Source organism: Staurois parvus, unplaced genomic scaffold, assembly GCF_062004578.1.
Source record: "Staurois parvus isolate SC_StPar_1 unplaced genomic scaffold, SC_StPar_1.0 ptg000151l, whole genome shotgun sequence".
In the NCBI taxonomy this organism is placed as follows: Eukaryota; Metazoa; Chordata; class Amphibia; order Anura; family Ranidae; genus Staurois; species Staurois parvus.
In genome coordinates this window covers 14,347,435-14,372,557 of record NW_028317947.1, presented here as the reverse complement: position 1 = coordinate 14,372,557, position 25,123 = coordinate 14,347,435, and the positions used below count along the sequence as shown (strand labels likewise).

Genomic DNA, 25,123 nt, shown 5'->3' with positions numbered 1-25,123 from the left:
AGGGGAGCCTGCAGCACTGTAGAGGGGAGGCTTCAGCACTGTGGAGGGGAGCCTGCAGCTTTGTGGAGGGGAGGCTGCAGCACTGTGGAAGGGAAGCTGCAGCCTCCCTGTCACACTTGGACAGGAGGGGCAGAATTTTCTAGAACCAATCGGCTGTATTTTCCTCCTGCAAACAGCTTCTCCTCTGCTCCCTCCCACCGGCATTCAGCTGCTGCAGAAGAAAACTACAGGGGAACGGTTTTAGTAAATGACGCCCCCACCACCCCTCCTGTCCAGGTGTGACAGGGAGGCTGCATGGGCCCACTGAAGCACTGTGGAGGGGAGCCTGCAGCACTGTGGAGGGGAGGCTGCAACACTGTGGAAGGGAGCCTGCAGCACTGTGGAGGGGAGGCTGCAACACTGTGGAGGGGAGCCTGCAGCACTGTGGAGGGGAGGCTGCAACACTGTGGAGGGGAGCCTGCAGCACTGTGGAGGGGAGCCTGTAGCATTGTGGAGGGGAGCCTGCAGCACTGTGGAGGGGAGCCTGCAGCATTGTGGAGAGAATCCTGCAGCATTGTGGAGGGGAGCCTGCAGCATTGTGGAGGGGAGCCTGCAGCACTATGGAGGGGAGCCTGCAGCATTGTGGAGGGGAGCCTGCAGCATTGTGGAGTGGAGGCTGCAGCACTGTGGAGGGGAGCCTGCAGCATTGTGGAGGGGAGCCTGCAGCACTGTGGAGGGGAGCCTGCAGCACTGTGTAGGGGAGGCTGCAGCTTCCCTGTCACACTTGGACAGGAGGGGCAGCATTTTCTAGAACCAATCGGCTGTATTTTCCTCCTGCAGACAGCTTCTCCTCTGCTCCCTCCCGCCGGCATTCAGCTGCTGGAGAAAAATATAGGGGAACTGTTTTAGTAAGTGCGGCCCCCGCCACCCCTCCTGTCCAGGTGTGACATGGAGGCTGCATGGGCCCACTGAAGCTACACCCATGGCCCGGTCTGAATAATGTGTCTGGGTTTCAGGTGGACTGAATCCTGGACAAATGATTGAAAACCCAGACTGTCCGGGTCCATCCCAGACAGGTAGTAACTCTAGGGGTCTGTTTAAACTCTTGATATTTGGCCAAAGCTCCCCAACAGGAGATATCTATTAACATTTATTAACACACGGAGGCCTGATTTATTTGCAAAAAGCAAGGTATAATTCTGCGGGATCTAACAAGTAGTTGCGATGATATCTACAGTTTTGCTAACACAGGCCAAAGTTTTGAAAGTGGAATAAGGCACTGAGATTTGTTTTGCCTTCGGGCAGGTGGATAAATTATCATAATAAAACACAGTGCCAAAAAAGATCATACAAAATTAGAAAAATATATATATGAAACTCCAAAAAGTCCCAAATAAAAATCCAGTGCTCCAATATAGAAATAAAACAGTGATGAAAAAGTGATGAAAAAATATTCATAAATGTTCCAGCGTGCTCACATCATCAGTGATAATTGATATTGCCCGCACTCACCAAATAAAGCGGATTCCCAAGATGATATGGCTTGAGAATCAAAACAGGTGTATAGGTGGGGTGTAGTCTCCATACATGTGTCCCACTATGACGATGCTTGAATAACCCTCCAGCATGATTTCTAATAAATCCATGAAAATGCAAAAAAAAAGAAAAATACCAATAGTGTGATACTGCATAGAACTCCAAAAACAGATCTAATGTTCCTCATTACATTAGTTGGATAAATGCATATCATAAATATATCATTGGTTTGAAATTGAGCTTTTATACATTTAATTATAATGAAGATATGGGGATCACATGGTACAAGGCCATTCACATCAGCCTTGTACCATGTGACAAGATGTGACCAATCACAGCTCACACAGTATTTCTCAATGGCTGCAAGAATGCAGCCAGAGAGAAGGAGAAATGATTGCTTTTACAGCCTTTATGGTGTAAAAGCAATCAGTGTAAAAAAAAAAAAAATCTTCATCACCCCCCACAAGTAGTACAGTGTCACCATGGTGCTAGGGTGACAGTATGTAAAAAAAAAATAATAATAAAAATCTCCTAGATTGTAAGCTTCAAGGAGCAAGGCCCACCTATCCCTCTTGTATTGAACTGTATTGTTGCTGTATTGTCTCCTGTTATATTGTAAAGCGCTGAGCAAACTGTTGGCGCTATATAAATCCTGTATAATAATATCAAAAAATAAAATAAACATGTAAAAAAAATGTTTTTTAAATTATAATTTTTGGTTATAAACTAATTTGGGTTATTTTTTTTTACTAAAAAGATAACTGAATAAACTTTGGCCAAGATTTATGAAGAAATATTAATTATTTGCAAAATTTTATAAGAAAAACACTTTTTTTCAAAATGTTTGGACTTTTTCATTTACAGGTGAAACTCGAAAAATTAGAATATTGTGCAAAAGTTCATTTATTTTAGTAATGCAACTTAAAAGGTGAAACTAATATATGAGATAGACTCATTACATGCAAAGTAAGATAGTTCAAGCTGTGATTTGTCATAATTGTGATGATTATGGCTTACAGCTCATGAAAACCCCAAATCCGCAATCTCACGACGAGTTGTGTTTCTACCAAACAGTTCTATTTTGGTTTCATCTGACCATATGACATTCTCCCAATCCTCTTCTGGATCATCCAAATGCTCTCTAGCAAACTTCAGACGGGCCCGGACATGTACTGGCTTAAGCAGGGGGACACATCTGGCACTGCAGGATCTGAGTCCCTGGCGGCGTAGTGTGTTACTGATGGTAGCCTTTGTTATGTTGGTCCCAGCTCTCTGCAGGTCATTCAGTAGGTCCCCCCGTGTGGTCCTGGGATTTTTGCTCACCGTTCTTGTGATCATTTTGACCCCACGGGGTGAGATCTTGCGTGGAGCCCCAGATCGAGGGAGATTATCAGTGGTCTTGTATGTCTTCCATTTTCTAATTATTGGTCCCACATTTGATTTGTTCACACCAAGCTGCTTGCCTATTGCAGATTCAGTCTTCCCAGCCTGGTGCAGGTCTACAATTTTGTTTCTGGTGTCCTTCGACAGCTCTTTGGTCTTCACCATAGTGGAGTTTGGAGTGTGACTGTTTGAGGTTGTGGACAGGTGTCTTTTATACTGATAACAAGTTCAAACAGGTGCCATTGATACAGGTAATGAGTGCAGGACAGAGGAGCCTCTTAAAGAAGACGGTACAGGTCTGTGAGAGCCAGAAATCTTGCTTGTTTGTAGGTGACCAAATACTTATTTCCATCATAATTTGCAAATAAATTCTTTCCAAATCAGCCAATGTGATTGTCTGGATTTTTTTTCTCATTTTGTCTCTCATAGTTGAGGTCTACCTATGATGCCAATTACAGGCCTCTCTCATCTTTTTAAGTGGGAGAACTTGCACAATTGGTGGCTGACTAAATATTTTTTTGCCCCACTGTAACAAATAGTTGCGATGATATTTATAGGTTTGCTAACACAGGCCAAAGTTACGGAACTGGAATTAGGCACTGAGGTTTGTTTTGCCTTCAGGAAGGTGGATAAATGTATAACATAAATAAATATTTGGTTTAAATTGAGCTTTTGTACATTTAATTAGAATTTAATTATAATGAAGATATGGGGTTAAATATTTTTATAAAGTTTTCTTGAAAAAACTGCTTATAAATAATAAATAAATACCTAATAATTATTCACAAGGATGTATCACACGTATTTACGACGTTCACCTAATGTGGGCGTGTACAAGGATCTCTTTGTTCAGAGTTACAGGTGTATTATTCTGCAACAATTCTTTCAGTCTGTTCTGTCTACAAGAAGGCATCTTCATATATCGGAGCAACGTCGTCCCCAGGAAAAAAAAACATGAAAACGTGGCTGTTTGTCATCTTCTTTCTCCAGGGATGTGCCATGTTTGGCTTCATTATGGGATGGCTCGTGGTTGGACCCCGCAATCAAATCCCTTTGCTTGGGGAAATGGTAAGGGACTGGGAATCGGAACGGGATGCAGCTGAGATGACAATCAGGTAAGAGGAGTATAGAAGAGGATGAATGTCAGGAACGATCAAACTTTGCTGGAAAGATAAACACTGTTGGGCTCAGTTCGCACTAGCTTTGTCAGCAGGCGTCAGACAGGCGTTTGGGAAGCGTTTTTTAAGGCTTCTCAAACGCCTATGAAAATTCTGCACATGGCTGTTCCCACTGAAGCATTAGCGTCCCAACAAAACTGACGCCTCATGTCGAGTCAGGAGGAGTTGAAGCCCCCCCAGGCTGATACCAAATCAATTTCATGCACTTGCACTGCCACATCCTTCAGTCATAGAAAAAGACTAGACTTTGCCTTAGCATATGGCATAATCAGGGGCGGACTGACCATTTGGAAACTCGGGCACTGCCCGAGGGCCCGGGGTCAGTAGGGGGCCCCATGAGATGCCCCTGGTACCTTTTTCATAGGCTTTTTTTGAGTTTGGGCAAGGACACAGGGGCCCCATGATCCCCTTTTGCCCGGGGGCCCCATGAGTTGTCAGTCCGCCCCTGCCCCCCATTCAAATCTATGGTGCCGCTCCTCAAACGCCTGGCAGGCGTTTGCAGGGCATTTACAAGGTGTTTGCGGAGCGTTAATACTAGGGGCGGACTGACCATTTGGAAACTCGGGCACTGCCCGAGGGCCCGGGGTCAGTAGGGGGCCCCATGAGATGCCCCTGGTACCTTTTTCATAGGCTTTTTGAGTTTGGGCAAGGACACAGGGGCCCCATGATCCCCTATTGCTTGGGGGCCCCTTGAGTTGCCAGTCTGCTCCTGGTTAATATACTTCAAAAGTCAGGAATACACGATTAAAAAATCGACCGATCGGTCATCCGATAACCGAGAGGTGTTTGTTTATTGGTCGAAATCGAGGCCCACATTAACCAATCTAAAAAAATCGTTCGTCAGGCAATATGTAGTGTTGACGTGGAAGTGAGGCGGTGTGCGTGTGACCTTGTAGCCACGCCCTTCCGGCCAGAACGAGCAATTACCAGCAATGATTATATCATTTATTACATGATCTACATACATAAATAGTGATACATAAAATATAATATTCAGAATTCTGGTTTCATTATCTCATTCGGCCAATCTACTTTTAACATTTGGATTTTTTGTTTGTGTTTATGAAGATTCCTTGGACATAAACATCCGAGTCAACTTCTGTTTCCGCTCATGCGTGATAGCGCTTGATAGATTTTTTTCCTACGACCATCATACCACCGCCTAGAAAATCGGTCGTTAGTATGCGAAACAACAACATTTTTCAATCTACTTTTAACATTTGGATTTTTTGTTTGTGTTTATGAAGATTCCTTGGACATACACATCTGAGTCATCTTCTGTTTCAACTCATACGTGATAGCGCTTGATAGATTTTTTTTCATACGACCGTCATACCACAGCATAGAAAATCAGTCGTTTGTATGCGAAACGACAACATTTTTCAATCTACTTTTAACATTTGGATTTTTTTTCGTGTTTACGAAGATTCCTTGGACATAAACATCCGAGTCATCTTCTGTTTCCGCTCATGCGTGATAGTGCTTGATAGATTTTTTTCCTACGAACTTCATACCAACACATAGAAAATCGGTCGTTCGTATGCGAAACGACAACATTTTTCAATCTACTTTTAACATTTGGATTTTTTGACGTGTTTACGAAGATTCCTTGGACATAAACATCCGAGTCATCTTCTGTTTCCACTCATGCGTGATAGCGCTTGATAGATTTTTTTTTGTACGACTGTTATACCAACACATAGAAAATCGGTCGTTCGTATGCGAAATGACAACATTTTTCAATCTACTTTTAACATTTGGATTTTTTGCTCGTGCTTACGAAGATTCCTTGGACATAAACATCCAGGTCATCTCCTTTTACCGCTCATGCGTGATAGCGCTTGATAGATTTTTTTTTCGTACGACCGTCATACCACTGCCTAGAAAATCGGTCGTTCGTATGCGAAATGACAACATTTTTCAATCTACTTTTAACATTTGGATTTTTCGATCGTGTTTACGAAGATCTTTGGACATAAACATCCAGGTCATCTTCTGTTTCCGCTCATGCGTGATAGTGCTTGATAGATTTTTTTTCATGCGACCGTCTTACCACCGCCTAGAAAATCGTTCGTTCGTATGCGAAACGACAACATTTTTCAATCTACTTTTAACATTTGGATTTTTCGATTGTGTTTACGAAGATTCCTTGGACATACACATCTGAGTCATCTTCTGTTTCCACTCATGCGTGATAGCGCTTGATAGTTTTTTTTTCATACGACTGTCATACCACAGCATAGAAAATCGGTCGTTTGTATGCGAAACGACACAATTTTTCAATCTACTTTTAACATTTGGATTTTTTGTTCGTGTTTACGAAGATTCCTTGGACATAAACATCCGAGTCATCTTCTGTTTCTGCTCATGCGTGATAGCGCTTGATAGATTTTTTTCCTACGACCGTCATACCACCACATAGAAAATCGGTCGCTCGTATGCGAAACGACAACATTTTTCAATCTACTTTTAACATTTGGATTTTTTGTTCGTGTTTACGAAGATTCCTCTGACATAAACATCCGAGTCATCTTCAGTTTCCGCTCATGCATGATAGCGCTTGATAGAATTTTTTTTGTACGACTGTCATACCAACACATAGAAAATCGGTCGTTCGTATGCGAAATGACAACATTTTTCAATCTACTTTTAACATTTGGATTTTTCGTTCGTGTTTACGAAGATTCCTTGGACATAAACATCCGAGTCATCTTCAGTTTCCACTCATGCGTGATAGCGCTTGATAGATTTTTTTCCTACGACTTTCATACCACCGCCTAGAAAATTGGTCATTCGTATGCGAAACAACAACATTTTTCACTGTTGCTCAACCAGATTTTTTCATTCACAATATCGTTATCGGTTAAAACATCCTGCTCATCAACGAAGACAAAATTGTTTGATCAGTGGTTCTGCAAACTTTTTCATAAGATTTTCTTATCGGGCATTAGTCCCTGGACATGATCAATGCACATGGCAGTACATACATAAGTATATATACTGCAAATAAATGCTCAAAAAAAAGAATAAAACACGACACTAGCATTATTTGCTAAAATGAAAAAAAAAGAATATTGTATAAAAAGCAAAAAAAAAAAAAAAATACAGCTAAATAAAATTACAAAGGAAATGAAAAAGTTCTTAGAACGTCTATGTTGGTGTTTCTGTGCATAGTGCCAGTTCTATAATTACAAGTATTGATGTATACCGGTAAATATATATATATATACTGTTGGCGCTATATAAATCCTGTATAATAATAATAATAATATAAATGTCTGTTTAATAATCACATTTTACAGGAACAGGTTCACTCTTTCCCAGAAACATGATGACTCTTTTCAATGACATTTCCAGGCTTGCCAACAAAAGCATTTACAAAAGCACTTTAAAAAAACAAACAGGGTCAAGGCAGTTTTAGTTTTCCTGGTCTGGGCATGCTCAGTTGTGCCAGTAATGAGATGTCTGAACTAGGTGAAGTCAATGTCTTTTTTTTTTTTAACTATATCACTTTATACTTCTTAAAAATGTCCAACATATGTATAGGAAGCAGGGGCGGACTGACAACTCATGGGGCCCCCGGGCAATAGGGGATCATGGGGCCCCTGCGTCCTTGCGCAAATTCAAAAAAGCCTTATGAAAAAGGTACCGGGGACATCTCATGGGGCCCCCTACTGACCCCGGGCCCTCGGGCAGTGCCGAGTTTCCAAATGGTCAGTCCGCCCCTGATAGGAAGTATAAATTGCTTGATTGATCGTGTCATTAAAAAGATTTTTCTCTGCTGTTCACCTGGTTCTAAGAGGTGAACACATTTAGACGGACTCTAGGTTTTGTGACCATTAGTAAATTCTGATTGTGTCTAATTTTGGAGTCCTTTAGTAAATCTCTTCGCCTAAAAGTGGTCGATCGTGCAAGGAACTGTGACCGTTTGCAGAGAAGGTGCTTTAGTATATCAACCCCTATGACTTTAATTTTTTTTTTTTGGGGATACATTTTGACCTAAATTTATGAAGAAATTTTATTTTATTGGAAATGTTTTATAGCAGAAAATGTAAAAAGCTCTATTTGTGTGAAAATGATAACAATTAATATACATTTATTGGGATTTATTTTTTTGGGATACATTTTGACCTAAATTTATGAAGAAATTAAATTTTATTGGAAATGTTTTATAGCAGAAAATGTAAAAAAAACTCTATTTGTGTGAAAATGATAACAATTAGAGATGAGCGAATCGAAGTATCCGAAGTGGAATTCGAGTCGAATATCGGAAAAATTTCGATTCGTGCCGAATCCGAAAAACAGCCTAATTCGGACGCGCGAATCGAAATTTTTCCGAAAATGGCGGCTGACATGTGCGGCGACGGAGCGGGGATGTCGGGGAAGGCGCGCAGACAAGGCGCGCTGCCCCATAATGCATTCCTCAACGACATGTGATCGCATCAGCCAATCAGCAGCCAGCCAGCCAGCACTGTGTAATGGTCGAGGTATATATAGCGGCCATTTTGGAAATCTTCATTTGCCTGCAGTCATTGAACAGAGGCAGACCGCTCTGTATTAGGGACAGGGACAGAGTTAGGGCCACAGAAACGAGAATTGGGGACAGAGAGAAGTTACTTAGGGACAGAGAACCATTACTCAGGGACACAGACTTGTTAATGAGGGCCACAGAATCGTTATTTAGGGACAAAGAAACGCTAGTTAGGGCCACAGAATTCATACTCAGGGACAGACAGAATTTTCACTCAGTGCCAGAGAATTGTTACTTAGGGCCACAGAAACGTTATTAGGGCCACAGAATTTTTACTCAGGGACAGACAGAATTGTTACTGAGTGCCAGAGAATTGTTACTCAGGGACAGACAGAATTGTTACTGAGTGCCAGAGAATTCTTACTCAGGGCCACAGAATTCATTCTCAGGGACAGACAGAATTGTTACTCAGGGACAGACAGAATTGTTACTGAGTGCCAGAGAATTGTTACTCAGGGACAGACAGAATTGTTACTGAGTGCCAGAGAATTGTTACTCAGGGACAGACAGAATTGTTACTGAGTGCCAGAGAATTGTTACTCAGGGACAGACAGAATTGTTACTGAGTGCCAGAGAATTGTTACTCGCACAGACACAAAATTGTTACTTGCACAGACACAGAATTGTTACTCGCACAGACACAGAATTGTTACTCAGGGCCACAGAATTCATACTCAGGGACAGACAGAATTGTTACTGAGTGCCAGAGAATTGTTACTCAGGGACAGACAGAATTGTTACTGAGTGCCAGAGAATTGTTACTCAGGGACAGACAGAATTGTTACTGAGTGCCAGAGAATTGTTACTCGCACAGACACAAAATTGTTACTTGCACAGACACAGAATTGTTACTCGCACAGACACAGAATTGTTACTCAGGGCCACAGAATTCATACTCAGGGACAGACAGAATTGTTACTGAGTGCCAGAGAATTGTTACTCAGGGACAGACAGAATTGTTACTGAGTGCCAGAGAATTGTTACTCAGGGACAGACAGAATTGTTACTGAGTGCCAGAGAATTGTTACTCAGGGACAGACAGAATTGTTACTGAGTGCCAGAGAATTGTTACTCAGGGACAGACAGAATTGTTACTGAGTGCCAGAGAATTGTTACTCGCACAGACACAAAATTGTTACTTGCACAGACACAGAATTGTTACTCGCACAGACACAGAATTGTTACTCAGGGCCACAGAATTCATACTCAGGGACAGACAAAATTGTTACTGAGTGCCAGAGAATTGTTACTCAGGGACAGACAGAATTGTTACTGAGTGCCAGAGAATTGTTACTCAGGGACAGACAGAATTGTTACTGAGTGCCAGAGAATTGTTACTCGCACAGACACAAAATTGTTACTTGCACAGACACAGAATTGTTACTCGCACAGACACAGAATTGTTACTCAGGGCCACAGAATTCATACTCAGGGACAGACAGAATTGTTACTGAGTGCCAGAGAATTGTTACTCAGGGACAGACAGAATTGTTACTGAGTGCCAGAGAATTGTTACTCAGGGACAGACAGAATTGTTACTGAGTGCCAGAGAATTGTTACTCGCACAGACACAAAATTGTTACTTGCACAGACACAGAATTGTTACTCGCACAGACACAGAATTGTTACTGAGTGCCAGAGAATTGTTACTCAGGGACAGACAGAATTGTTACTGAGTGCCAGAGAATTGTTACTCAGGGACAGACAGAATTGTTACTGAGTGCCAGAGAATTGTTACTCAGGGACAGACAGAATTGTTACTGAGTGCCAGAGAATTGTTACTCGCACAGACACAAAATTGTTACTTGCACAGACACAGAATTGTTACTCGCACAGACACAGAATTGTTACTCAGGGACAGACAGAATTGTTACTGAGTGCCAGAGAATTGTTACTCAGGGAAAGACAGAATTGTTACTGAGTGCCAGAGAATTGTTACTCAGGGACAGACAGAATTGTTACTGAGTGCCAGAGAATTGTTACTCAGGGACAGACAGAATTGTTACTGAGTGCCAGAGAATTGTTACTCGCACAGACACAAAATTGTTACTTGCACAGACACAGAATTGTTACTCGCACAGACACAGAATTGTTACTCAGGGCCACAGAATTCATACTCAGGGACAGACAGAATTGTTACTGAGTGCCAGAGAATTGTTACTCAGGGACAGACAGAATTGTTACTGAGTGCCAGAGAATTGTTACTCGCACAGACACAAAATTGTTACTTGCACAGACACAGAATTGTTACTCGCACAGACACAGAATTGTTACTCGCACAGACACAGAATTGTTACTCAGGGCCACAGAATTCATACTCAGGGACAGACAGAATTGTTACTGAGTGCCAGAGAATTGTTACTCAGGGACACCTAATCGTTGAATTAAATAGTATGTCAGACAACATGCAGAGGAGTGGCAGAGGAGGCAATGTTTTAGGAGCGAGCAGACGTGGCAGCAGAGGAAGGGGTCGAGGCAGCAGTATTCGCAGCCAGAGGCCAGTGCTCCCGGTGTCATCCAGCGGTCGTGTCTCCACCGACAACCCTGCCGTCATTGATTGGTTGGCTCGGTCGTCTTCCTCTTCCCAGGTCACCTCTGACACCTACAGCCAACGGTCGGTGGGTACGTCAGACACAACCGTTAGTTGGCATGGCCCGGGACCAAGCCCACTGAAATCACGTGTCCTCTACCTGCCCCTGTCCTTTGCTGTTCCCTCACCAAGCGAAGTATCGCATGCTGTGGGCTCAGCCCCACTGTACAGTGAGGAAGAGCTAACAGAGGGCGGTCAGGAACGGGGGGAGACATCGGCCTTTTCAGCAGCCAAGCGAACAAGTACTGGCGAGGAGAGTGGCTCGGTAGCCGGTCTAGAGACAGGTCTGTCTCCTGACCCAGACGCAGCCGAGGGGGCTAGTAGTGAGGCGGAGACCCTACTTGATGATGAGGAGGTTGATCGCACTTGGCAGCCTCGTCGTCATCAGGCAATTTCTTCCGCATCATCAGGAGAAGAGGGTGGCAGCTTGGCAGCGAGCAAAACAGTCGGTGGGTTGCCCAGGAGACAGCAGCAGGGTCGCATCAGTGTCAGTGGAGCCAAACGTCCACGGAGTAGAGCACCAGCTCCACTGCAGCCTACCACCACGGCCAGTAGTGGTGCCGGTGCGCACGGAGGAAGTAGCAGTCAGCCAGTGAAGAGTAGCGGGGGCAAAGTTTCCTACTCGGTGGTGTGGCAATTTTTCCTCAAGCCGCCCGAGGAAGTAAACGTAGCCGTATGTCGACTATGTGGCCAGAAATGCAAGCGTGGCCAGGGGGCCCATGTTGGGACTACAGCGTTGCGTCAGCATATGCAGCGTCACCATTCGGTGGCCTGGGAAAACCGTGATAAACATACGGCGGTTCTGCCTGCCCCAGCCCCCGCTCCATCACCCGCTCCGTTACTTGCTCCGTCACCCGACGTCGTCAATCGCCCTCTATCAGCCAGTCAAGGCTCCAACACCTCTGCTGAGGGGAGTTGTCGCTCATTGGCATCTTCCGCTCGTTCAGATGCTCCTTCTCCTGCTACTCCTCTTCTCGGATTCCGTCAACAGTCTTTCTTGGAATCCGTATCCAAGAGACAACAGTTTGCGAGCACGCACCCGACGGTGCAAAAGCTGAACGTCCTCCTGTCCAAGTTGCTGGTGCTGCAGTCCCTCCCTTTCCAACTGGTGGACTCAGCACCTTTCCGAGAAATGATGGCTTGTGCCGCGCCGCGGTGGAGAGTGCCAAGCCGTCATTTCTTTGCCCAAAAGGCAGTGCCAGCCCTGCATTCACATGTAGAAGAGATGGTGGGCCAGTCTTTGAGCATGTCGGTCTCTGCCAAAGTGCACGGCAGCGCCGACGTGTGGAGCTGTAACTACGGTCAGGGACAGTACATGTCATTTACGGCCCACTGGGTGAACGTGGTGCCGGCACAGCCGCACCAGCAACTTGGACAGGTCACGACGCTTTTGCCTCCACGTTTGCACGTCCTTGGTCCAGCAAGCATGTCCGCCTCTACCACCTCTTTTTCCGCCGTGTCCTCAGCCGCCACCCCCGTGCCAAGTCCCATTACCCGACCGGCATATCACATGTGCAGGGCGCAACGGTGTCACGCTGTGCTGCACCTGGTATGCCTTGGCGAACGTAGTCACACAGGGGAGGAACTGCTGAGTGTAATGAACAGAGAAATCGACAGATGGCTGTCTCCGCGCAAACTAAAAATCGGAACCATGTTGACTGACAACGGAAAGAACATGGTGTCTGCTCTGCGTCAAGGAAGGTTGTGCCATGCGCCATGCATGGCTCACGTGTTCAATCTGGTTGTCAAGCGGTTCCTAAAATCCACCATCCTACTGCAAGACATCCTTAAAATGTCACGTAAACTGTGCATGCATTTCAGCCATTCCTACACCGCAAAGAACACCCTCATTGAGCTGCAGCGGCAGAACGGAATTCCACAGCATCGCCTGATCTGCGACGTTGCAACAAGGTGGAATTCAACCCTACACATGTTAGACCGCCTTTACGAGCAGCGAAAGGCCATCACCGATTTCCTGATGTTACAAGCGGATAAAGGTACTCCCCTGTGTAACTTAGATGTCAGCCATTGGCAGCTCATGCGTGACACCTGCCGCTTGCTCAGGCCCTTTGAGGAGGCCACGCTATTCGTGAGTCGGCAGGACTATGGGATGAACGACGTCATTCCTCTGTTGCACGTCCTGGAACAAATGCTGTTAACAATGGCTGGTCAGGGTGCGGTAGACGTGGCGCACAGATCTCAACGCCACATGACCCCTGTGGGGGCAGGACAGGAAGAAGAGGAGGAGGTAGAGGAGGACATTTGTGCTCAGGAATTATTGAGTGAAATGGGTGGTTTTTCCACTCAGCGGACAGGAGTGGAGGAGCAGGAGCATCTGGTAGAGGAGGAGGAGGAGGAGACAGAGGACCCAGACGCACCGTGGCAGTATGCTGTGGAGATGGAGGCAGGGAGTCCCTCGCATTCCTTGGCACAAATGGCCCATAGCATGCTCGGTTGCTTGCGTAGCGACAGCCGAATAATAACCATCAGACAGAGGGATGACTTTTGGCTGTCCACCTTGTTGGACCCTCGCTACCGGTCCAAAATGGTGGCCTTTTTCACACCTGCTGAGAGGGAGGCCAAAATTACGTACTATAAAAACCACCTATGTAGTCAGTTGGTCTCTGCCTTTGTGCGCCAACGTCCATCCTCAGACACTGTGGGCCCTGTGCGCTCGCGTTCCGCTGGCATGGCAGCAGGGGAGGGGTGGGGTGGTAGGAGCAGTGGCAGCTCCACCAGCAGTGGCTGCCTCAGTCTGCAGTCGATGATGAGTAGCTTTCTTCACCAGCGCAGTGAGGAAACTACTAACCAGCCGCAGCAGCAGCAGCAGCATCAGGTGGACCTGGAGCAGGAGCTCAAACAACAGGCTTGGGCCTACTTGGACAGCACCCTGCCAACCGAGGTAGACAATCCCCTTGACTACTGGGCAACGAAACTTGACCTTTGGCCCCAACTAGCTGAATTTGCCCTTGAAAGGCTGTCATGCCCGGCCAGTAGCGTGGCATCGGAGCGCGTGTTTAGTGCGGCAGGAGGTATTGTAACTCCGCGGAGGACACGACTGTCCACCCAAAGTGTGGAGAGACTCACGTTTGTGAAAATGAATCAGGCGTGGATTAGTCTGGATTTCAAACCACCAGTTCCTGACACAACTGACTAAATCCGCCATGAATCATGCCTCAAACATGTGCCACTTTCAGGTCTCCTCACACTGCTGGTGTGTTTAATTTTTTGACATAGGGTGCTGGCAGATTACGGGCCTCCTATAGCTGCTGCCAGGCCCCTAATCTGCCATAGGCCCCTATATACCGCCTCCTCATGCTGCTGCTAGGTCCAGAGTCTCTCATGGGTCCCTGTACGGCCTCCCATTGCTGCTGTCTCCATCGCCACACTCTGCTGCCATGTGCCACTTTCAGGTCTCTTCACACTGCTGGTGTGTTAAATTTTTTGACATAGGGTGCAGGCAGATTACGGGCCTCACATAGCTGCTGCCAGGCCCCTAATCTGCCATGGGCCCCTATATACCGCCTCCTCATGCTGCTGCCAAGTCTAGAGTCTCTCATGGGTCCCTGTACGGCCTCCCATTGCTGCTGTCTCCATCGCCACACTCTGCTGCCATGTGCCACTTTCAGGTCTCTTCACACTGCTGGTGTGTTAAATTTTTTGACATAGGGTGCAGGCAGATTACGGGCCTCAGATAGCTGCTGCCAGGCCCCTAATCTGCCATGGGCCCCTATATACCGCCTCCTCATGCTGCTGCCAAGTCCAGAGTCTCTCATGGGTCCCTGTACGGCCTCCCATTGCTGCTGTCTCCATCGCCACACTCTGCTGCCATGTGCCACTTTCAGGTCTCTTCACACTGCTGGTGTGTTAAATTTTTTGACATAGGGTGCAGGCAGATTACGGGCCTCACATAGCTGCTGCCAGGCCCCTAATCTGCCATGGGCCCCTATATACCGCCTCCTCATGCTGCTGCCAAGTCTAGAGTCTCTCATGGGTCCCTGTACGGCCTCCCATTGCTGCTGTCTCCATCGCCACACTCTGCTGCCATGTGCCACTTTCAGGTCTCTTCACACTGCTGGTGTGTTAAATTTTTTGACATAGGGTGCAGGCAGATTACGGGCCTCACATAGCTGCTGCCAGGCCCCTAATCTGCCATGGGCCCCTATATACCGCCTCCTCATGCTGCTGCCAAGTCTAGAGTCTCTCATGGGTCCCTGTACGGCCTCCCATTGCTGCTGTCTCCATCGCCACACTCTGCTGCCATGTGCCACTTTCAGGTCTCTTCACACTGCTGGTGTGTTAAATTTTTTGACATAGGGTGCAGGCAGATTACGGGCCTCACATAGCTGCTGCCAGGCCCCTAATCTGCCATGGGCCCCTATATACCGCCTCCTCATGCTGCTGCCAAGTCTAGAGTCTGTCATGGGTCCCTGTACGGCCTCCCATTGCTGCTGTCTCCATCGCCACACTCTGCCATGTGCCACTTTCAGGTCTCTTCACACTGCTGGTGTGTTTAATTTTTTGACATAGGGTGCAGGCAGATTACGGGCCTCACATAGCTGCTGCCAGGCCCCTAATCTGCCATGGGCCCCTATATACCGCCTCCTCATGCTGCTGCCAAGTCTAGAGTCTGTCATGGGTCCCTGTACGGCCTCCCATTGCTGCTGTCTCCATCGCCACACTCTGCTGCCATGTGCCACTTTCAGGTCTCTTCACACTGCTGGTGTGTTAAATTTTTTGACATAGGGTGCAGGCAGATTACGGGCCTCACATAGCTGCTGCCAGGCCCCTAATCTGCCATGGGCCCCTATATACCGCCTCCTCATGCTGCTGCCAAGTCTAGAGTCTCTCATGGGTCCCTGTACGGCCTCCCATTGCTGCTGTCTCCATCGCCACACTCTGCTGCCATGTGCCACTTTCAGGTCTCTTCACACTGCTGGTGTGTTTAATTTTTTGACATAGGGTGCAGGCAGATTACGGGCCTCACATAGCTGCTGCCAGGCCCCTAATCTGCCATGGGCCCCTATATACCGCCTCCTCATGCTGCTGCCAAGTCTAGAGTCTCTCATGGGTCCCTGTACGGCCTCCCATTGCTGCTGTCTCCATCGCCACACTCTGCTGCCATGTGCCACTTTCAGGTCTCTTCACACTGCTGGTGTGTTAAATTTTTTGACATAGGGTGCAGGCAGATTACGGGCCTCACATAGCTGCTGCCAGGCCCCTAATCTGCCATGGGCCCCTATATACCGCCTCCTCATGCTGCTGCCAAGTCCAGAGTCTCTCATGGGTCCCTGTACGGCCTCCCATTGCTGCTGTCTCCATCGCCACACTCTGCTGCCATGTGCCACTTTCAGGTCTCTTCACACTGCTGGTGTGTTAAATTTTTTGACATAGGGTGCAGGCAGATTACGGGCCTCACATAGCTGCTGCCAGGCCCCTAATCTGCCATGGGCCCCTATATACCGCCTCCTCATGCTGCTGCCAAGTCTAGAGTCTCTCATGGGTCCCTGTACGGCCTCCCATTGCTGCTGTCTCCATCGCCACACTCTGCTGCCATGTGCCACTTTCAGGTCTCTTCACACTGCTGGTGTGTTAAATTTTTTGACATAGGGTGCAGGCAGATTACGGGCCTCACATAGCTGCTGCCAGGCCCCTAATCTGCCATGGGCCCCTATATACCGCCTCCTCATGCTGCTGCCAAGTCTAGAGTCTCTCATGGGTCCCTGTACGGCCTCCCATTGCTGCTGTCTCCATCGCCACACTCTGCTGCCATGTGCCACTTTCAGGTCTCTTCACACTGCTGGTGTGTTAAATTTTTTGACATAGGGTGCAGGCAGATTACGGGCCTCACATAGCTGCTGCCAGGCCCCTAATCTGCCATGGGCCCCTATATACCGCCTCCTCATGCTGCTGCCAAGTCCAGAGTCTCTCATGGGTCCCTGTACGGCCTCCCATTGCTGCTGTCTCCATCGCCACACTCTGCTGCCATGTGCCACTTTCAGGTCTCTTCACACTGCTGGTGTGTTAAATTTTTTGACATAGGGTGCAGGCAGATTACGGGCCTCACATAGCTGCTGCCAGGCCCCTAATCTGCCATGGGCCCCTATATACCGCCTCCTCATGCTGCTGCCAAGTCCAGAGTCTCTCATGGGTCCCTGTACGGCCTCCCATTGCTGCTGTCTCCATCGCCACACTCTGCTGCCATGTGCCACTTTCAGGTCTCTTCACACTGCTGGTGTGTTAAATTTTTTGACATAGGGTGCAGGCAGATTACGGGCCTCACATAGCTGCTGCCAGGCCCCTAATCTGCCATGGGCCCCTATATACCGCCTCCTCATGCTGCTGCCAAGTCTAGAGTCTCTCATGGGTCCCTGTACGGCCTCCCATTGCTGCTGTCTCCATCGCCACACTCTGCTGCCATGTGCCACTTTCAGGTCTCTTCACACTGCTGGTGTGTTAAATTTTTTGACATAGGGTGCAGGCAGATTACGGGCCTCACATAGCTGCTGCCAGGCCCCTAATCTGCCATGGGCCCCTATATACCGCCTCCTCATGCTGCTGCCAAGTCTAGAGTCTCTCATGGGTCCCTGTACGGCCTCCCATTGCTGCTGTCTCCATCGCCACACTCTGCTGCCATGTGCCACTTTCAGGTCTCTTCACACTGCTGGTGTGTTAAATTTTTTGACATAGGGTGCAGGCAGATTACGGGCCTCACATAGCTGCTGCCAGGCCCCTAATCTGCCATGGGCCCCTATATACCGCCTCCTCATGCTGCTGCCAAGTCCAGAGTCTCTCATGGGTCCCTGTACGGCCTCCCATTGCTGCTGTCTCCATTGCCACACTCTGCTGCCATGTGCCACTTTCAGGTCTCTTCACACTGCTGGTGTGTTAAATTTTTTGACATAGGGTGCAGGCAGATTACGGGCCTCACATAGCTGCTGCCAGGCCCCTAATCTGCCATGGGCCCCTATATACCGCCTCCTCATGCTGCTGCCAAGTCTAGAGTCTGTCATGGGTCCCTGTACGGCCTCCCATTGCTGCTGTCTCCATCGCCACACTCTGCCATGTGCCACTTTCAGGTCTCTTCACACTGCTGGTGTGTTTAATTTTTTGACATAGGGTGCAGGCAGATTACGGGCCTCACATAGCTGCTGCCAGGCCCCTAATCTGCCATGGGCCCCTATATACCGCCTCCTCATGCTGCTGCCAAGTCTAGAGTCTCTCATGGGTCCCTGTACGGCCTCCCATTGCTGCTGTCTCCATCGCCACACTCTGCTGCCATGTGCCACTTTCAGGTCTCTTCACACTGCTGGTGTGTTAAATTTTTTGACATAGGGTGCAGGCAGATTACGGGCCTCACATAGCTGCTGCCAGGCCCCTAATCTGCCATGGGCCCCTATATACCGCCTCCTCATGCTGCTGCCAAGTCCAGAGTCTCTCATGGGTCCCTGTACGGCCTCCCATTGCTGCTGTCTCCATCGCCACACTCTGCTGCCATGTGCCACTTTCAGGTCTCTTCACACTGCTGGTGTGTTAAATTTTTTGACATAGGGTGCAGGCAGATTACGGGCCTCACATAGCTGCTGCCAGGCCCCTAATCTGCCATGGGCCCCTATATACCGCCTCCTCATGCTGCTGCCAAGTCTAGAGTCTGTCATGGGTCCCTGTACGGCCTCCCATTGCTGCTGTCTCCATCGCCACACTCTGCCATGTGCCACTTTCAGGTCTCTTCACACTGCTGGTGTGTTTAATTTTTTGACATAGGGTGCAGGCAGATTACGGGCCTCACATAGCTGCTGCCAGGCCCCTAATCTGCCATGGGCCCCTATATACCGCCTCCTCATGCTGCTGCCAAGTCCAGAGTCTCTCATGGGTCCCTGTACGGCCTCCCATTGCTGCTGTCTCCATCGCCACACTCTGCTGCCATGTGCCACTTTCAGGTCTCTTCACACTGCTGGTGTGTTAAATTTTTTGACATAGGGTGCAGGCAGATTACGGGCCTCACATAGCTGCTGCCAGGCCCCTAATCTGCCATGGGCCCCTATATACCGCCTCCTCATGCTGCTGCCAAGTCCAGAGTCTCTCATGGGTCCCTGTACGGCCTCCCATTGCTGCTGTCTCCATTGCCACACTCTGCTGCCATGTGCCACTTTCAGGTCTCTTCACACTGCTGGTGTGTTAAATTTTTTGACATAGGGTGCAGGCAGATTACGGGCCTCACATAGCTGCTGCCAGGCCCCTAATCTGCCATGGGCCCCTATATACCGCCTCCTCATGCTGCTGCCAAGTCTAGAGTCTGTCATGGGTCCCTGTACGGCCTCCCATTGCTGCTGTCTCCATCGCCACACTCTGCCATGTGCCACTTTCAGGTCTCTTCACACTGCTGGTGTGTTAAATTTTTTGACATAGGGTGCAGGCAGATTACGGGCCTCACATAGCTGCTGCCAGGCCCCTAATCTGCCATGGGCCCCTATATACCGCCTCCTCATGCTGCTGCCAAGTCTAGAGTCTCTCATGGGTCCCTGTACGGCCTCCCATTGCTGCTGTCTCCATCGCCACACTCTGCTGCCATGTGCCACTTTCAGGTCTCTTCACACTGCTGGTGTGTTAAATTTTTTGACATAGGGTGCAGGCAGATTACGGGCCTCACATAGCTGCTGCCAGGCCCCTAATCTGCCATGGGCCCCTATATACCGCCTCCTCATGCTGCTGCCAAGTCCAGAGTCTCTCATGGGTCCCTGTACGGCCTCCCATTGCTGCTGTCTCCATCGCCACACTCTGCTGCCATGTGCCACTTTCAGGTCTCTTCACACTGCTGGTGTGTTAAATTTTTTGACATAGGGTGCAGGCAGATTACGGGCCTCACATAGCTGCTGCCAGGCCCCTAATCTGCCATGGGCCCCTATATACCGCCTCCTCATGCTGCTGCCAAGTCTAGAGTCTGTCATGGGTCCCTGTACGGCCTCCCATTGCTGCTGTCTCCATCGCCACACTCTGCCATGTGCCACTTTCAGGTCTCTTCACACTGCTGGTGTGTTTAATTTTTTGACATAGGGTGCAGGCAGATTACGGGCCTCACATAGCTGCTGCCAGGCCCCTAATCTGCCATGGGCCCCTATATACCGCCTCCTCATGCTGCTGCCAAGTCCAGAGTCTCTCATGGGTCCCTGTACGGCCTCCCATTGCTGCTGTCTCCATCGCCACACTCTGCTGCCATGTGCCACTTTCAGGTCTCTTCACACTGCTGGTGTGTTAAATTTTTTGACATAGGGTGCAGGCAGATTACGGGCCTCACATAGCTGCTGCCAGGCCCCTAATCTGCCATGGGCCCCTATATACCGCCTCCTCATGCTGCTGCCAAGTCTAGAGTCTCTCATGGGTCCCTGTACGGCCTCCCATTGCTGCTGTCTCCATCGCCACACTCTGCTGCCATGTGCCACTTTCAGGTCTCTTCACACTGCTGGTGTGTTAAATTTTTTGACATAGGGTGCAGGCAGATTACGGGCCTCACATAGCTGCTGCCAGGCCCCTAATCTGCCATGGGCCCCTATATACCGCCTCCTCATGCTGCTGCCAAGTCTAGAGTCTGTCATGGGTCCCTGTACGGCCTCCCATTGCTGCTGTCTCCATCGCCACACTCTGCCATGTGCCACTTTCAGGTCTCTTCACACTGCTGGTGTGTTTAATTTTTTGACATAGGGTGCTGGCAGATTACGGGCCTCCCATTGCTGCTGCCAGACATGTAATCTGCCATGGGCCCCCGTACCGACTCCTCATGCTGTGACGTTGCAACAAGGTGTAATTCAACCCTACATATGTTAGACTGCCTTTACGAACAGCTAAAGGCCATCACAGATTTCCTGATGTTAAAAGCGGATAAAGGTCCTCCCTGTGTAACTTAGATGTCAGCCATTGTCAGCTCATGTGTGACACCTGCGCTTGCTCAGGCCCTTTGAGGAGGCCACGCTATTCGTGAGTCGGCAGGACTATGGGATGAATGAGGTCAAATCGGCCATGGGCCCCCGTACCGCCTGTTCACGCTGATGCTGGTCCCACAGTGTGACCTGGGTCCCTGTACGGCCTCCCATTGCTTCCACTCTGCCATGTGCCACTTTGAAATCTCCTCACACTCCTGCGGTTGTCCATTTTGTCATAGGTTGCTGGCAGATTACAGGCCTTCCATAGGTGCCACCAAGCCCCATATCGGCCATGGGCCCCCGTACCGCCTGGTCACGCTGCTGCTGGGCCCACAGTGTGACCTGGGTCCCTGTACCGCCTCCCATTGCTCCCACTCTGCCATGTGCCACTTTCAGGTCTCCTCACGCTCCTGCTGGTTTCCATTTTGTCATAGGTTGCTGTATGGCCTCCCATTGCTGCTGCCTCCACCGCCACACTGTGGCTCCAAACACTGGTTTTGGCCCCGTGACTGGCCAAAGGAGTGAAGTGTGCAGTGATTCTAAGATCGACGGCACTCATCTGCATGTCATACTGACAGACAGTATTATTTCTCTTCCCCAGCAGACTCCAAGGGCATTTAAATTAAAGGTACAGTGTTCTGCACTAATATTAAGTCTCTCTGAAGCCTAGAAACACCCTTTTTTAAGTTAAATTCACAGCGAATTTATTCGACTCGAATCGAATATTGTCCACGAATTCGCCGAATCAGTCGAATCGAATTTTTCATTTCTTCGCTCATCTCTAATAACAATTAATATACACTTATTGGGATTTATTTTTTTTGGGATACATTTTGACCTAAATTTATGAAGAAATTTTATTTTATTGGAAATGTTTTATAGCAGAAAATGTAAAAAGCTCTATTTGTGTGAAAATGATAACAATTAATATACACTTTTTTGGGATTTATTTTTTTGGGATACATTTTGACCTAAATTTATGAAGAAATTTTATTTTATTGGAAATGTTTTATAGCAGAAAATGTAAAAAGCTCTATTTGTGTGAAAATGATAACAATTAATATACATTTATTGGGATTTATTTTTTTGGGATACATTTTGACCTAAATTTATGAAGAAATTAAATTTTATTGGAAATGTTTTATAGCAGAAAATGTAAAAAAAACTCTATTTGTGTGAAAATGATAACAAATAATATACACTTATTGGGATTTATTTTTTTTGGGATACATTTTGACCTAAATTTATGAAGAAATTTTATTTTATTGGAAATATTTTATAGCAGAAAATGTAAAAAGCTCTATTTGTGTGAAAATGATAACAATTAATATACACTTATTGGGATTTATTTTTTTGGGATACATTTTGACCTAAATTTATGAAGAAATTTTATTTTACTGGAAATGTTTTATAGCAGAAAATGTAAAAAAAACTCTATTTGTGTGAAAATGATAACAATTAATATACCCTTATTGGGATTTATTTTTTTTGGGATACATTTTGACCTAAATTTATGAAGAAATTTTATTTTATTGGAAATGTTTTATAGCAGAAAATGTAAAAAGCTCTATTTGTGTGAAAATGATAACAATTAATATACACTTATTGGGATTTATTTTTTTGGGGATACATTTTGACCTAAATTTATGAAGAAATTTTATTTTATTCGAAATGTTTTATAGCAGAAAATGTAAAAAACTCTATTTGTGTGAAAATGATAACAATTAATATACACTTATTCGGATTTATTTTTTTGGGATACATTTTGACCTAAATTTATGAAGAAATTTTATTTTACTGGAAATGTTTTATAGCAGAAAATGTAAAAAAACTCTATTTGTGTAAAAATGATAACAATTAATATACACTTATTCGGATTAATTTTTTTGGGATACATTTTGACCTAAATTCATGAAGAAATTTAATTTTATTGGAAATGTTTTATAGCAGAAAATGTAAAAAGCTCTATTTGTGTAAAAATGATAACAATTAATAAACACTTATTCGTATTTATTTTTTTGGGATACATTTTGACCTAAATTTATGAAGAAATTTTATTTGATTGGAAATGTTTTATAGCAGAAAATGTAAAAAAAAACTCTATTTGTGTGAAAATGATAACAATTAATATACACTTATTGGGATTTATTTTTTTTGGGATACATTTTGACCTAAATTTATGAAGAAATTTTATTTTATTGTAAATGTTTTATAGCAGAAAATGTAAAAAGCTCTATTTGTGTGAAAATGATAACAATTAATATACACTTATTGGGATTTATTTTTTTTGGGATACATTTTGACCTAAATTTATGAAGAAATTTTATTTTATTGGAAATGTTTTATAGCAGAAAATATAAAAGCTCTATTTGTGTGAAAATGATAACAATTAATATACACTTATTGGGATTTATTTTTTTTGGGATACATTTTGACCTAAATTTATGAAGAAATTTTATTTTATTGGAAATGTTTTATAGCAGAAAATGTAAAAAAACTCTATTTGTGTAAAAATGATAACAATTAATATACACTTATTCGGATTTATTTTTTTGGGATACATTTTGACCTAAATTCATGAAGAAATTTAATTTTATTGGAAATGTTTTATAGCAGAAAATGTAAAAAGCTCTATTTGTGTGAAAATTATAACAATTAATAAACACTTATTCGTATTTATTTTTTTGGGATACATTTTGACCTAAATTTATGAAGAAATTTTATTTGATTGGAAATGTTTTATAGCAGAAAATGTAAAAAGCTCTATTTGTGTGAAATAACAATTAATATACACTTATTGGGATTTTTTTTTCTAAAGACTTGTAGCAGAATACATTTTGACCTAAATTTATGAAGAAATTTTAATTTATTGGAAATGTTTTATAGCAGAAAATTTAAAAAATATTGGTATTTTTTCATGTATGGCATAAAATATAAAAAACCCAGCGGTGATCAAATACCACCAAAAAAAATCTCTTTGCGTAAAAATGATAACATTTCATTTGGGTACAGTGTTGCATGGCTGTGCAATTGCCAGTTAAAGTAGCACAGTGCCGAATAGCAAAAAAAACGGCCTGAAGGGGGTTAAACCTTCCAAAGCTCAAGTGGTTAATTAAATTAATAGATCTTTTTTTTTAAATGGCTTCATTATTTTATGTAGAAGTAAAAACAAATCCATTGGGGAGATCTCCTTTGATTTTCTTCTCCCATAATAATTTATGTAATAAAAAATAAAAAACCCAGTGATGATCAAATACTACCAAAAAAAAAAGCTCTATTTGTGTGAAAATCATAACAATTAATATACACTTATTGGGATTTTTTTTTACCAAAGACATGTAGCAGAATATATTTTGACCTAAATTTATGAAGAAATGTAATTTTATTAGAAATGTTTTATAGCAGAAAATGTTAACATTTTTGCTATTTTTTTCATGTATGTAATAAAAAAAATTAAAAACCCAGTGGTGATCAAATACCACCAAAAAAGCTCTAGTTGTGTGAAAATTAATTAATATACACTTATTGGGATTTTTTTTAACCAAAGACATATAGCAGAGTATATTTTGATCAAAATTTATGAAGACATTTTATTTTATTGGAAATGTTTTATAGCAAAAAATTTAAACATTTTTGGTATTTTTTCATTTATGTAATAAAAAATAAAAAAACCCAGTGGTGATCAAATACCACCAAAAAAAGCTCTATTTGTGTGAAAATGAAAACAATTAATATACATTTGTTGGGATTTTTTTTTTCTTACCAAAGACATGTAGCAGAATACAGTTTGACCTAAATTTATGAAGAAATGTAATTTTATTGGAAATGTTTTATAGAAGAAAATTAAAAAAATGTTGGTATTTTTTTAATTTATGTAAAACGGGAAAATCCTCCAAAGTGAGGAAATCCCTGCCTGGTTGCCACCAGAACTAGTGTCCCCAGTGGAAGTTTTGCCCTCTATTCATGTTGTGGTGACAACCCATAATTTGAGCTTTTCTTCCTCTTTTGA

At 45.3% G+C, this 25,123-nt stretch overlaps 1 protein-coding gene across 1 annotated transcript in view; it reads left to right on the top strand.

Annotated features, from left to right (window-relative positions):
- The first annotated feature begins 3,812 nt into the window (after positions 1-3,812).
- Positions 3,813-25,123, top strand: part of LOC149464512 (beta-1,4 N-acetylgalactosaminyltransferase 2-like) — a 72,302-nt gene continuing 50,991 nt past the window's right edge. The window contains exon 1 of the mRNA XM_089674733.1: positions 3,813-4,013. Coding sequence (XP_089530859.1) covers positions 3,853-4,013 — 161 coding nt within the window. The 5' untranslated portion in view covers positions 3,813-3,852. The remainder of the gene's footprint in view (positions 4,014-25,123) is intronic.